The sequence below is a fragment of the Eucalyptus grandis genome, chromosome 5 (assembly GCF_016545825.1).
Source record: "Eucalyptus grandis isolate ANBG69807.140 chromosome 5, ASM1654582v1, whole genome shotgun sequence".
Taxonomy (NCBI): Eukaryota; Viridiplantae; Streptophyta; class Magnoliopsida; order Myrtales; family Myrtaceae; genus Eucalyptus; species Eucalyptus grandis.
In genome coordinates, this window is record NC_052616.1 from 28902262 (window position 1) to 28917440 (window position 15179).

The 15179-nt window shown below is 35.8% G+C and overlaps 1 protein-coding gene across 2 annotated transcripts; it reads left to right on the forward strand.

Annotated features, from left to right (window-relative positions):
* LOC104425598 (probable WRKY transcription factor 35) lies at positions 1–2844 on the forward strand. 2 transcript variants are annotated; one of them, XM_039312192.1, is made up of 4 exons: positions 1–267; positions 366–941; positions 1532–1672; positions 2067–2844. In XM_039312192.1, exons 2-4 carry the CDS (start codon positions 388–390, stop codon positions 2692–2694), a joined length of 1323 nt encoding a protein of 440 aa, XP_039168126.1. In that variant the 5' UTR covers positions 1–267; positions 366–387; the 3' UTR covers positions 2695–2844. The 2 variants fall into 2 exon arrangements, with proteins under 2 accessions (XP_039168126.1, XP_010036632.2); XM_010038330.3 differs by having other exon boundaries at positions 1–941.
* Positions 2845–15179: the final 12335 nt, after the last annotated feature.

The window sequence follows — 15179 nt, forward strand, 5'->3', positions numbered from 1 at the left end:
TCTCTCTCTCTCTCTCTCTCTCTCAAAAACCATTCTTTCTTTGTTTCTTCTTGAGAATACCATCAGGTTCAACCTTCAAAAACTGTTTGCTCTTTTGCTTCCTGACGACCAAAACTCCCCCATCTCTCTCCACAGCGTCTCAGTCTCTAGTCTCTCTTTTTTGTTTGTTTATTTTCTTTTATCAAAAACATCGCAATAGCTTGATCAAGCATCCAAATAACCAACCTAACTGCGTGTGTCTCTTTTACTTGGGTTTGGTATACAAAGGTTGTTTTTTCCCTTTTTCTGGTTTGGCCGAACTAGCTGAGGTCAAATGAAATTATTCCCCTCTTACCTGTGTCTCTTGCATTAAGAATTATGTGCAGCTTGTTCAAGCAAGATCAAATCATGGATAACTACCACCAAGGCGATCTTACGGACATCATCCGAGCCGGCGGCAGCGGCATGGTCGGCGAGCCTGCTGTGGCGACCAACACCTGGCAGTTCTCCTCCATGGATAACCCCGAGAGCTTCTCGTCTGCGATGGACGAGAACAGCAACCCACATAGCTTCGGCGATCCCTTCTCCAGCATGCGAGATCCACTCCTCCATAACATAAACATGCCGAATTCGGGCTTCTTGAAGCCAGCAGAGATGGTCAGCCCAAGCTTTGATAGCACAGGCGACTTTAGCAGCAACAGCAGTGTCATGTATGCAGCACCACCAATTGAAGATGACTTGAAAAGGCCTTGCAATATCTTCACACGGATGCTTCAAATCACTCCGAACAAGCTCCCAATTTCGCCGTGCGGCTCTCCAGTTATGGCTGCTTCGCCCCCCGGAATCCAAAACCCGAGCATCATTCCTAGTGACATGATTAGCCTGAACGGCTCCAAAGTTTGCTTGGTTGATAACTCAGCGATGCAGATCTCGTCGCCACGAAACCCGGGTATCAAGAGAAGGTGAGATGAGATTATTATATACAATCTTGGGCAGTCCGTATGGCTCCGATAAACTAAACCGATAATTAAAATGAAGACTTCGAAATCTGTGTTTTGTTAATTTACAGTGGTATAGATACTTCTTTTAAGCTTTGTTTTAGCATCATTTTTGTGGCGTTTTTACACATGATGATACAACCATCTGTGTGATGAACAAAACTTGCTGATGCTTAGGAACTTGAACTTTTTATGAAAGTTAATGTCCAGATCTTAAATGAAGCTCTCCGCGGCTTTTGTGTCTACATATATCTTCAGTAATAGATGGAATATGAGACACTCGGCAGATCAAATGTCTAGAAGGATTATGATGAAGGGTTTGAATTTACTAAGAAGGTGTTTATGTAGGTTAACTATAAACTTAGCATCCAAATACTATATTTTTCTCGGAATTAGGGTTGAACACAAAGATTAAAGCAAAGTGACCATACTAATCATTATATATTCTGCCTTCAGTTTTTATGATTGATGTCCAACATATGACTTAACGAATATATTCTTTTTCGACCCTTGAATTGCAAAGATCAATCTGTTCATGTCTGCTGACTGTCCAGGAAGAGCCAAGCAAAGAAGGTGGTGTGTATACCAGCCCCAGCGGCAGCGAATAGCAGGGCGGGTGGCGAAGTGGTTCCCTCAGATCTGTGGGCATGGAGGAAGTACGGTCAAAAACCTATCAAAGGTTCTCCTTATCCGAGGCAAGTTTGTTAATTCGCATAATTTTTGCTGACGAAGATGTCCCGGTCATGATTACAATCGTCGAGTCCAAGATCGTCCTCTTTTTTCTTTCCGCTTTTCTCTTCACCCTTTCACGAAGGTTATTGGATTGAAGCACCTTTTATCGGTGTACATATTACGAAATGGATCTATCAAATGAATTCTATTTGGTAGATTGGGACTCCCTTATGTTCGAATGTAATTTGCTTCGTAATCATAGGATTAATTAAACGGAGATCATCAGCAAATCAATTCTCTTTTAAACAACAGATCCAAATTGAATCATTGAGCGAACTTCAACTACTGCTAGATTAATTGGAAAATTTTGCCATGTAACTATATCATTTATTTTTTGGGCAATTCGTGGGTATCCAGGGGCTATTATAGATGCAGCAGCTCCAAGGGGTGCTCGGCACGAAAACAAGTTGAGCGAAGCCGGACCGATCCCAACATGTTGGTTATCACCTACACGTCCGAACACAACCACCCGTGGCCGACTCAAAGAAATGCACTTGCTGGCTCGACAAGGTCAACTCAACCATCGAAGAACAGCAATGTGACTTCCAAGAACTCTCCAAACTCCCAAACCCATAAGCACATTAGCCCAAAGGAAGAGCAGAAGGAGGACGTTAACGACAGCACTATCCCAATGGAACCATCTGGTGGACTGGCGGCAGGGGCCACTGCTGGCGCATCTATCAAAGAGGAGAATGAAAACAAGATGGACAGGCAAATGGAATTCGATGATGAGGAATTTGGCGATGGCCTAGGCCACGGGTACAGGCCGTCGATGCTCGATGCTAACCAAACAGATGACTTCTTCGCAGACCTAGGGGAGCTAGAGGCAGACCCTTTGGATCTCTTGTTCAACCCAGGGTTCCCAGGAGATCATGGGCATGAGAAAGGGGACAAGGCCTTGGACCCTTTCAGTCTTCTTGATTGGTCGGATAACAACAGCAGCAACAACAACACTTCATTCAACGGTGTGAAGAGGGGTTTATAACAAGGACGTGACTTCAAAAAAGGGAGCTTTATAGCACTTGTGGGTGTAACATATCTCTCAATTCTTGGGTTTTGGTCTTGTTCTAAACCCTTTTTGTGTCAAATTACAGTGAAATTTCATGTGGATGGCATTTTTTTACTATTTTTTTTTTTTTGGGGGTATTATTCACCTTTTGCTTCCTTCTAGTTCTAGTTATTTACCAGATCTTGGGATGTCAGCTCGAGATTAGGGGAAAAGAGTTAAAAAGAGAGAATGCTGGGTGATTGGAAGCAGATGAAGAGCCCGAAGAGGAGACCCCACATTCTCTTTTGGAATGTTGCGGGTGTGTCTGTGGATGGGACAGAAAGCTGAGGAACAGAAGGTTTGAACAGTGAAAACAAGTACATCCATCCACAGATATGACTGGAGATAGTGATTTGAGAGAGGGAAAATAGAGAGAGAGAGAGAGAGATCAGTCACTCACCCTTTTCTTTCTTTCAATTCAATCTTTCAAAGTGGGAAAAATAATTCAAGGACCTCCACTCCTCTTCTCCTCTTCCATCATGTGGGTAATCTATGAAATGAGGAAAAAATAAAGAAAAGAAAAGGAAGACTCCGCACTTTAATGAGCTTTTGGTATTGATGACAAAATTGCATACAGTTAGTTGATTGAAACACATTATAATATTTTCCTACAATGACTTGACTGTTTCCTTCCCTTCAAGTCTTCTCTGGGGATGTGTAGCTTGGAAAAGAAAAAATAGATGTGCTTCGGGTTCCTCAGCTTCCTGATTTCTTTAATTCATCCGCCCAACTAGTTTTGTTTTGTTTTATCTTTTTTTGGGTTTATGTAACTTAAAATATGAGTGATTTATTTTTAAAATGAGAAAAATTGCTGTTTGATCCAGCATTTCTCGCGCAAATGTCTATTTCACCATTCTTTTTTCCCCCGCCCACCTTAATTGCACATGGTGAAGGATTTCGCCAGTTTATCTGCAGGTCCAGTTGAGGTCCAGTTGTCTTATTTGCATGCATGTAGGTGACAACATCCACTTGCAAAAGACCAGAGATCATCGAGAGTGTATCTTATTAACAATATTATAATGCTAATGGTGTGTTCATTTTACGAAAAATAAGTGATTAGAAAAATATTTTCTAAAAAATAATCACTTGTATCATTCCCAAAAATTAATGAATGAAAAAAAATCATCGCCCACAAAATAATCAGTCATAAATTGTTATCGATAATAAAAAAATTTCCATTGACTAATTTTTTTAAACAATGTAAGTAATCATTTTTTTGGAAAATATTTTTTAAATCGCTCATTTTCACGGAAAAAAAAATGTGCCTTAAAAGCACTAACATTCTGGTTTTGTTTTGCTCGAGAAAAAAAAATTAACCTTTGCATCAGTTATTATTTGCTTAAATTTGCCACATGAATAGTTAATGCCACATACGTAAGAAAGTCCATTGGAAGAGAGGTTATTTTCTTTGTTCCTGTCAATTTGTAGCATTAAAAGTTACAGATGGGACATATGACTCATTTATATCATTTTTTGCCACCAGTGGTTGCTCATCTACAGATAAATTCTTAAGCTAATCCTAATTATTTTTCCGGACTAAGCCAACCGTCTCCGTAGAAAGAGAGAGAGAGAGAGAGAGGTCGGTGGTGCCGTGGCATTAGGTGGTCACATTGGTGGTGCAACGGAGGTCGACAACAGAGTTGGTGAGGTTGAGAGAGAGAGAGAGAGAGCTGAGTTTGATTAGGTTCAAGGTATTTGAAAATTGCGTGAATATTTCTGATTAATCTCACACGTAACACTAATTAAGGCTCCACGATAAATAAAAAAAATGTATAATTTGAAAATATTTTTTAAAATAATTATTTGTATCACTTGAAATAATTAGTCAATAATTTTTTTTTAATTAATGACAACAATTTACATATAAACATTTTCATAGACGATGCAATTTTTTCCATTTATTCATTTTTATTCATTTTTATAAATGATGTAAGCAATCAATAACAAGAAAGTATATTCCAAATCATTCATTTTTGAAGATATTCCATTTATTTTGAGAAAAATGAACTATTTGGATAACATTTTCTAAAAAAATGATTACTTATATCACTTGAAATAATTAGTTAATAACAATTTATACCTAAATAATTTTATAAATGATGAAAATAATTTTTTTCCAATCATCTTTATAAGCAATACAAATATTTATTTTTAGAAAAATGTTCAACATGCGTTCGGGCAACCAAACCATTCTCTTCTAGAATTTACTGCGAGAAAGATCTACTTTTTTACGCCATCATTTTAGCGCACACTCGATCATTTGTGTTTAATGTCTCTCAGAAAATAGAGTATAAAAGTTCGTGTTGGTTTGTGTCTATATACCTTGATTTTTGCAAGGGAAATAGCGAAATTTTCATATAGACTACTTGCTTAAATTGAGCACCCAAATTACTTCAGAAAAAGACCAATTTTAGGGTGATTGGCTACTGCTCAAATTGGGCAAGAACAACGGATCGTTCGATTTCAGAATCAAGTTGGTCTATAAGCTGTTTGTTTCGATCTTGGTGTTTATCCGGATGGGGAAAATTATCAAATGAATGTCTTAAACTCATTGTGCTTACGCTAAAATTTAATTCTACATCTTTTAATTTTTCCAATAGAGTCCTAAACCTTTTGACAATTTGTTAATGTAATCATTCAATTGATTTTGGTAAAAACTAATAATGCGGACGTCATTTGTCTTATCCGGCACGACCAATACTAAGGTAAATGATTTTTTTGTGAAATTATTAATTATTTTCCTTTCTTTTGAATGTTTTCTTATTTCTTTGTTTTGTTTTCTTTTTTCTCTACTAAGTCTGGCAAGTCTTCCGGTCAACCCTTGTCACCATAGGATAGTTGAAATCCAAAAAAAATAAAGAAAAAAGAAGAAAAAATAAAATTTCAAGCCAAAATCGATCAAAATGACTATATTGACAAATTGTTAAAAGGTTTAAAACTGAAACGACGTAAATATCATAGATTGTCATCATATAATGAGATTATCCCATTAATTATTTATTGAAAGAACTGTGATAAGAAGACGGTACAGTTATTTGTAATTAATGACGGTGCAATTCTGTCCATATATTTGTTTTGCAAGTTCATGTCAACCGGTTGATCTTGTGGAAGAATTTAAATATGATTTTGTAAGATACACACACCTTTAATTACTTCTACAGTGGAAGCTAAAGAAAATATGACCAAAAAAAAAAAAGCGAAAGAAAAAAAAAAAGAACTACGGCACCGTAATATTTTATTTTTTTCAAATTATTTATTACGGTAAAACAATAAATAAAAATACTAGTTTTGTTGACTAGTCACTGTTAAATAGTGGTGCGATGTTATTGTGAAGTTTGATGTTGCTTTTTCAACAAATATAAAACAGAACAAATGTATTGAAAAAAAAAAAAAAAAAACTGGTCACGTAACCCTTGGGACGCTCAAGAGAATTTAAAGTGAGATTTTCCAATTTTTTTTTTTTTTTAAGGAAACCAGTTAAACAGGTTAACAGGTTTCCTTTAAAAAAAAAATTTGATGGAGAACCCACCTTTAGAATTTGGGATCTAACGGCACCGTTACCCAATCTTTTCCCTTATTGAAATACTGTAGAAAGTCATATTATTGTTGCTATACAAGCCAATTTGATAGGGGAGATATGATATTTCCGGTTCCGTACATCGTGACCTTTCTAGGCTAGAAGTCTAATTGGAGTATCACACTATTATGGCTTACACTTTTTGGTGTGAAGTGTAATTGAATCCCAAAAGAACATTTACGGAGTAATCGTTTGTTTATATTCAATTATTGTTCTATTGCAGGGGTTAATATTCTTTTGACTTTAAAGAATGACTAAGATCAGTATTTAGGGGGGAAGTAACAAAAATGGTCCCCTAACTATTGCCGCTTTTTAATTTTGGTCCTCGTATTTAATTTTGTACAATTTCAGGACAAATTCTGTATTTCCATCGATATTTATTGGGGAAAATGCTAATAAGCGTCCACGATGAATACATGTTGGTGAAGTATATACAAATAAGAAGTTTATGAAAATATGTGAAAATTATCAAATCAATCCTAAACTTATAAACCTTTGAACGAAATTTTATTGTAATCATCCTGATCGATTTGCATTAAAAATCACTAACGTAATGGTTTGACGTAGTAACCATCACATCAGCAATTCCGGTAAAAATTAAGTGAGATGATTAAATTGGGATTTTGTGTAGAAATTTAGGATTGACAAAATTGAAAAGTTTAGGATCAAATTGGCATATGCACAATAAATTAAAAACTAATCGTATAATTTATCCCCGTAAAAACAATCCATATAATAATTGTGATGTTGTTTGGTGCATGTACTTCATTTCTAATAGATTTGGTCCCTACATTAATCTTTGATCTTGTGTACATCCAATGTAATAATAAAAAATAATAATAATAAAACTTATTTATGCTATTGATTAACATTTGATGTCGAGGTGCAAAACTTGATGACTTAGCCATGTTTTTCATTCATAGTCTATTAAGAGCATGCAACAAAAACTTGATACCTTCAATTGGGAAAATTGCCAAGAGGGAAGCCAAATTCGAACTCATCAACATATTCAGTTGGACCACATTCATTTAAAAGCTTAAATTAATGAGCTGACCACATTAATTATCAGATACTAGATTTTTTCTAACACAAGTCACATGTGTATCTCAATAATCTTCCCATCATGTGTGAGCATAGTTTTAGGTACGCTCCCCTTAATTCAAGTACTCTTTCACACATGCATTCTTGATCTCTTTCTCCATATCGAACCATGGAGGTTGCTATTGGGACTGTGTTGCCACATTGCTATGCCCACTAGATTCCTTCCTTAAAATATTGACCAAACATCATAATATATTGGGGCTGAAGCACCAATCAACAATCGGCTCCAATACCATTTGTTGGGAGCGCATAAAAAAAGTATGATATCTTCAACCGAAGAGATTACCAAGAGGGGGCCAATTTCAAGTCATAAACATATCTAATTGGATATTGACCAAATAGTGGAATATATTGGGGGCGAAGCACCAATCAACAATCGGCTTCAATACCATTTGTTGGGAGTGCATAAAAGAAGTTCGATACCTTCAACCAAAGAGATTGTCAAGAGGGGGCCAATTTCAAACCATCAACATATCTAATTGAATTCATCTTTATTCAAAAGTTTAAACTAATGAGTTATAAGCCAATTATAATTTATTAAATGCTCCACATCACACCAACTATCCAATGTAAAACCTTTTTTTTAATCCAACTCATTGATCACCTCTTTAATAGTTCTTTCCAAATATTTGGCCAATGTAAATTGAACTGGATTGTTACAGCTTTATGCTTACATCATCAATTTCCCATTATTTTTTATTTTGTGAATTTCCCACTCTTTCCATGTAGAAGCGATATGTTGTAATTCTGCACATGGCCATGTGTTCATATTCAATACTTAGTCAATATTTTTATCAACAATTGGATAAATCTACGGAGTTTATCATAATACTATGAGAAAATGTGGCTTCCATGATGGAATTTTCCACCACATCACAAAACTTATGTGACAATTAGACACAATAATCAAGAGGGGGTTAAATTGATTATTATAAGACATTTTAAAAAAATTCATGTTTAAATTCAAAACAAATGTCTAAGAGGTGACACTATGTTCATACACAAAATTTGTGGAAATTATTCAATCAATTTCAAACTTATTATACATATGTCAATTCATTCTTAAATTTTTCAATTTTCCTAATTAAGTTTTAAACCATTATGTCAATAAATTCTAGCAAAAAGTGGCTAAAATGACTACATTTGAATTTTACATGAAAGTTTGGGAGTAAATTGAGAAAATTGAAAATTTTAATATTGAACTGATGTTTGTACAATAACTTCATGACTGATTGGATAATTCTCCCAAACAATTGCAAAGAATAAATATGTTCTACCAACATAATTATAGTAAGAATAAGGATTACAACATATTGTAAAGTCCATTTATAGTGGTTTGGCCTTTTCACTTGGCCTACTTCACTCTCTAGAATCTAATAGCATAAGAACACAGCTTGAATCCACTGAAATTCTTTCTATAATAGTTTTTCTGATGTGGGCCACATTAGTTGATATTGTAATTTACCATTTTACATGATTGGTCTAATAAGATGAAATATGAGGTTTTTAAATTGGTATAATATGGGGCTAGCTAGTACAGGCCGAGTAAAGTCTGGCCTATGATGAGAGGACATGTGACTTAAAATTCTATAAATAATGTTTAAGTCATCATCTAACCCTGATGCACAAAAATACTCACATAATGAGCATTTACTAAATGCTTATAGTGAGGGACAATCTCATTTTGCTAGTGATACAGATGATAATAAAGGAAAAGCGCTTGAATTTTAAGTCATCGCTATTCCACATTAAGAATGATGGATTCTAAATCAGATGTGCAAATCTCTTTATTGGATTATATATGTAATCTTGATTCTAACTATAGAGATATTGGGGTGTTGTTTTTACAGCTTACACTTTCTCCATGAAGCTCTATACTTCCTTGACAAATACAAACCCTTCACTATACTCTCATGCACACTTACAATGATTAGAACTCACCCTCGCAAAGAATTGCAATAAGGATGACTCGGTCTTCAAGAAAGAATAACTAAAATTGATTTTCACGTCGGAGACTCCTCCTGTTCTAGGTCAACCGTAGCCGTTGCTTGGTCTGTCCGTAGCTCGGAACGTTTATCCGCAGCTAATTAATGAACAGCATATCTGGAGATAGACAAGACTGCTACTGTTGTCTGCTTGACGCTTCCTCTGCTAGCCAAAAATGGCAAGCCGCTTCTGATCTTCTCTAGTGGTAAATTCCACGACTTGAAACTGGCTACTATTTACCAATTTGAATTTTAATCTAATGGATAAAGATTTGGGTTTTCGTTTCTAGGATTTTGTCCGACTATCCACTTCTGTTTCCATAACTTCCTCCACGAGCAATCCATCTAGACTTTCTCGTTTCGTAGCTGTCCTCCCTCTACACTAGGGTATCTCCACGCATATTGAGATCCTTATCTTTTGTAGATTGTTCACCATCCACTTAGTCCATCCAAACTCTTTGACGGCCAAGCATCCTTTAGTTTGTTTGCCATCCGCCAAATCCATTTAAGCATATTGACATCTTCATGTCTTCTGTTAGAGATAAATAGGAATTCTTCTAAGATAATTTCCTTCCTTAAAGATATTCCAATAAGTTTATTACTCCCCTTATTTCAAACTCAATTGTGACTTAGTGGAAGGGAGATGTCAAAGATAATTAGGAATTTCTCTAGGATAATTTCCTTTATTAGAGTTCTTTTGATAATTCTAATCCTCTAATCTGTTCACTTCCTATTGCTCCATCCAAACTCTTTAGCGATCACGCCATCCTCAAATTCATTCACCATCCCCAACGTTCTTCCAGACATCTTGATATAACCCGCATCGAGTAAGTTGTTCACCTTGGCGAGGTCCTTTCAGTCATCAACACAACTCACGTCCAATATCTCGTTCTCCATCTACAGCGTGAAATCTTTACCGACGAAAAAATAGTCATCATCAACCTTTGGCCCCATTTCTTGTAGTCTCAAAATCATGACCAGAGATCAAGTTTAAAAGCTAATATTTTCTCAAGATAAAGTATGAGCACCAATTTAGGGCAAAAAATTTGGCCAAAGGCAACCTAAATTTTTTGGTCGCTTTAGCCTACCGCAACGAGAGTTTATTTGTCGCATTAGGTTTGTCGCTTTAGGCAATGGCGTAACCCGCTTTCATCGAGTTTTGGTGATCAAAAGCGACGAAGCTGAGTTTCGTCTCCTTTAGGTAGCGAAAGGTAATGATACCTGCTTTGTCCACCTCTGATGGCCAAAGACGACAAAATCAAGTAGCCCTCTGCCTTTATAAGGTCACAGAACTTATCATCACCTCATGGCAATTTCATGGGAAATTACTTTTTGTTTTAAATGGTTCACATATTTGAATTAGGTACTAAAGTTCCAAGACTGTGTCATAAATTCTACTGCATCAAGTACAGATAATATCTCATAAGGTCGTTGAAGGGAAAAAAAATCATTTATTTTAAAAAGACACAAAAAAACTAATAAGTATATGCCATATATTTATCAACATGTCCAAGCTTGTTTCAGTGGAAACCATAAAAATTACCCAAAAAATTTCAAACCTATTGCATTTGTGCTAGTTATTTTTTGACGATTTGTCAATATAATCCATCCAACTAATTTTGTCTAGAAATTGATGACATAGATGTTGATTATCTTATGTGATACGGATGCTTACGTAACATGATGGATGCTAACGTGAATTTAAAAAAAAAATAATTATTCTTTGAACTTTTTGATTTTTTAATGGTTTTTTCTTTTGTTTTCTCTTTTTCACTATTAAGAGCCAGTACAAAGCCACTCACTGAGGCTTGGTGACCCCATCAACAAGTGGGTGAGGGCTGTGACTCTTGTAGCAGTGGGCAATGTTTGACGACCCTCCCTCAAATCTAGTCGAGGGCCATGACCCTTTAAAGTAGCTAGCGAGAGCTTCTAGCCTTAGCCCGAGGCTTGCAATGGTTCATAGGCCCTCACCTAGTAGCCTCAGTCGATGGCCAGCTACCCCTTGCTGTCCGTTAACCAAAAAAATAAAATAAAGGAAAGAAAAAATTAATAAATATTATAAAAATTAAAAATTAAAAAATTTCCATGTTATCATCGATTGTGTTATGCATGATGGTCGTGCGTTTATATCATTAATTTCTGACCAAAATTAATGGATGGACTATGTTGGCCAAATTTAAAAGGTTAGGATTAAATTGTTGCAAATACAATAAGTTAAAAAAAAATTGGTAATTTCTAAGCTCGTATCGTTGGAAGCCTAATGAAAACATCCTTTGTAACGTACTTGCTTCTCTTCGCGTTGATTCCACTTGGATGTTGATTCTCGGGCTGCCGTGAAAGACATAATCGGACGAGAAGCAAGCATATGACTAAACATAATTGACAAAGAATTTTCAAGATTATATTTAACAGTATACTTTCACATGAGTCGTTGTAAAGGTGTTTAAATTATTAACACACTAGCATATTGTGCATTTCTGACTATAGCATGTTCATGGAAATTGTTCATCACAAAAATTGAATATTTCATGCCTCCAACTAATTCTGTAAACACAACTAGGTGGAAAGACTAATATGGGTTCGCCTTAAAAGATGCAACCCCTAGGGTCCTTACACATAGCTTGCGTACCAACAGTGATATCAAAATAATCATGGAGTTTGCATATTAAGTAATGGTGATCAGCCCCGATCTCGGAGCTCACAGCAGTGAGTCGCCTCGCTGTCTAGCATCACGGCTGCACCGAAGTATATTCGCGGCCGGCCTTTAGGTTAGTGGTGTAGTGCTGGACAAGGTAGGTTACACCTGGTCAAGACTGTGACCAGGAGGGATGGTCAAGACAAATGAACTTGTCTGTCTAAGAACAATACAGTCATCTGACCTTTTTCCACGGGCTTTTTTGTATATTTCTTTTTCCACCCTCCGTAATGGTTCGCCACCTACTTTATGAATACATGGGGAAATAGTGCCCTTAGGTTCTGTCAAATCCATCAACATCAAAATGGATTCTTTTTCCATGCCATTCCAAAATGAAGTCACTTCAAGTGGAGGAAATAGAACAGTCTAAAGTTCTATTCAAATGGGGTGTTTTTCCTCGTTGTGATTGATGGGTAAGAGTCATTATTCATATGGAGGAAAACCCATGGCGCACACAATCTTTGGGCTTATGGGTGTGACTGTTGTAAATGATTCTGATAAGAAAGGATGAGTTGATCGATGGAACAGATAAAGCTTCATCACTACTTTGCCCTTTTGAGGGGTTTGATACTTCACATCATCTCGTTCTTTCTTTTCTGCTTTAATTATTATTATCTTAAACACAACTAAGAATCATGCACATGAAAGATGACTACATCTCATGTCACCGCACAAGGTTTGGTCAAATTCTAATTATAAAAAGGTTAATCTTCATCCCATCATTACCGGAGGTTCATTGCATGTGGAAAACACCAAAGAGAGCCGAAAGCTTTTTCCATTGGACGGAAAGCTAAAGGTATTGAGAAGATGAAAACATCGGTGACGTTCTAATCTAGTCTTGATGCCAAGAATATATAGTTGGTATAAAACTTTTTTTTTTTTTAACAAGCTGTCAATTGCCGTAGTTGAAGCTACAGTGTTAGGAGACTTCTTGTAATTTTGTCCGTTGTTTGTTTACAAAATAAAAGCCCATAAAGAAACGCAATATTGAAAGGAAGAATATTCAATATTGAAACAAACGCAAGCAGATATATAGTCAACTCTTTTCCTTTGAAAGAAGGTAAAAAAAGGACGAAAGTGAGGTCATTTAATATTTTGAACCACGTTCAAGTTATCTTCCATTCCAATAAAAGGCATTTATCTTTGTAGAAAACAATGGGGGAAAATTATTCAAAAAGTCATGAATCTATTACACTTTTGTCAATTCAATTCTAAGTTTTTAAATTTTACTAATTGAGTCCTAAATCTTTTCACTTTTTATTAATTTAGTCCATTTAATCAATTTTGACAGAAATTCACTGATATGGATGCCAACAATCTTACGTGACATGGTCGGCACTAAATGAACAAAATTATTACTTTTAAAATTTTTAAAATTTTATTTTTATTTTCTTTTATTTTCTTTTCCCTCTCTCTCTCTTCTTCCTTTCTACCAATCGCCCAGCCTTCAGTGACCTGCTAGAGGCTACAACCGATGAGGGTCGCCCTCATTATCCTCAAGCAAGGTCACCCTTGCTGGGAACTAGCGTGAGGTGGCCTCGCCGGCCTCATGTGAGGTTGCCCTCACGGACCATGAGTGAGGCTCACCCTCGCCAGAGGGTTGGCCTCGTTGGATCTGGCGAGGGCAATCCCAGCTTGCGACTGGTGAGGCCGACCCTCTAGTGAGGGCACATGGAGCATGAGACCATCCCTCACTAGATCTTGGTGAGATTGACCTCACGTGAGGTTGGCAAGGCTGACACTCGTTAGCCTCTAGCAAGGGCAACCTCATCTAAGGCAAGCAAGGTTGACCCTCGTTGGTTGTAGCCTTTGGCCAGTTGCCGGAGGTTGGGCGAGCTGTAGAGAGGAAGAAGAGAGAGAATATGGAAAAAAAGACGCAAAAAATTTAAAAATTTAAAAATTAGAAAAATATATTAAAAATAATAATTTGTATCCACATCATTGCTGACCATACCATATATGATGGTCAATGTCACGTCATTGAATTCTAACCAAAAATGATCGGATGGACTCAATTAGTAAAAAGTGAAAAGACTTAGAGCTCAATTGACATAATTGAATTGGTAAAAGTGCAATAGGTTTATAACTTTTTGGATAATTTGCCCAAAACTTTTTTTCAATACCAAGGAAAATAAATAGACTTTAAAAAGAAAAATTACTAATATGACTTTTTGAAAATCATGTAATCCTTTGATTAATTATTGATTTAATTTGAATTTTAATTCATAAAGGTATAATCGCTCTTTTCTTTTTCTTTTGAGCTCGACCATGAATTATTTAATAAAAAATTTAGAATTTGTTAGGTAAAAGACTTGGTTTATTTTAACATTTCGATGGACCTTTTAGATTATTAGACATAGCACAACAAAAACATAGAGATATAAAAAAAGACAAAAACATTGAATTGTTCAAGCAATGGAAGTCTTTCGCATTCAACTAGAGAAATAAATAATTTTTTTTGTATAGTCAAATCTCTAATCCTAGCAAATCTCTAATTCTGCATCTCTAATTTTATTTTTGGTAATAAATCTCTAATAAATGTACCCAAAAGAATAAAGTTATGCATATTTTGATAATTATTATATAAAAGATCTTATATATATTCGAAGGCTATTTTTTGAATATATTTTTGGGTTAGCGTTATTTCCACCTATATTTTGATTAAGACATTCCTTTTTGCCATTTATCGAAATACCCCCCTCTCTCTCTCTTCAAGTTATTGTTTCTTTTCTATTAGGTTAATCTACAAAACTAACTTTACTCTTAGGGTCACACTCTTCCTACTCCCACCATGGCTAAAACACTCCCCATTACGTTGTTTTGACAATATTAACCATAATGGTCACCTTTTTTAAGCATCCTTTTTGTTTGGTTCTAGTTTCCATTTGTTTTCTTTGTCTTTTATTGTGGTCTCATTTTCCTCTTTCTTTACTTCTCTCTATTCCTCCTTAATTCTAATCATGGTTCAAGCATGAATAGTAGGGATGAGTGGTTTCGGGTTCTAATGTAGGTTTCATCTTGAATCTGGAACCTACCTACTAGAACAAGTTTCTTATTTTTTTGG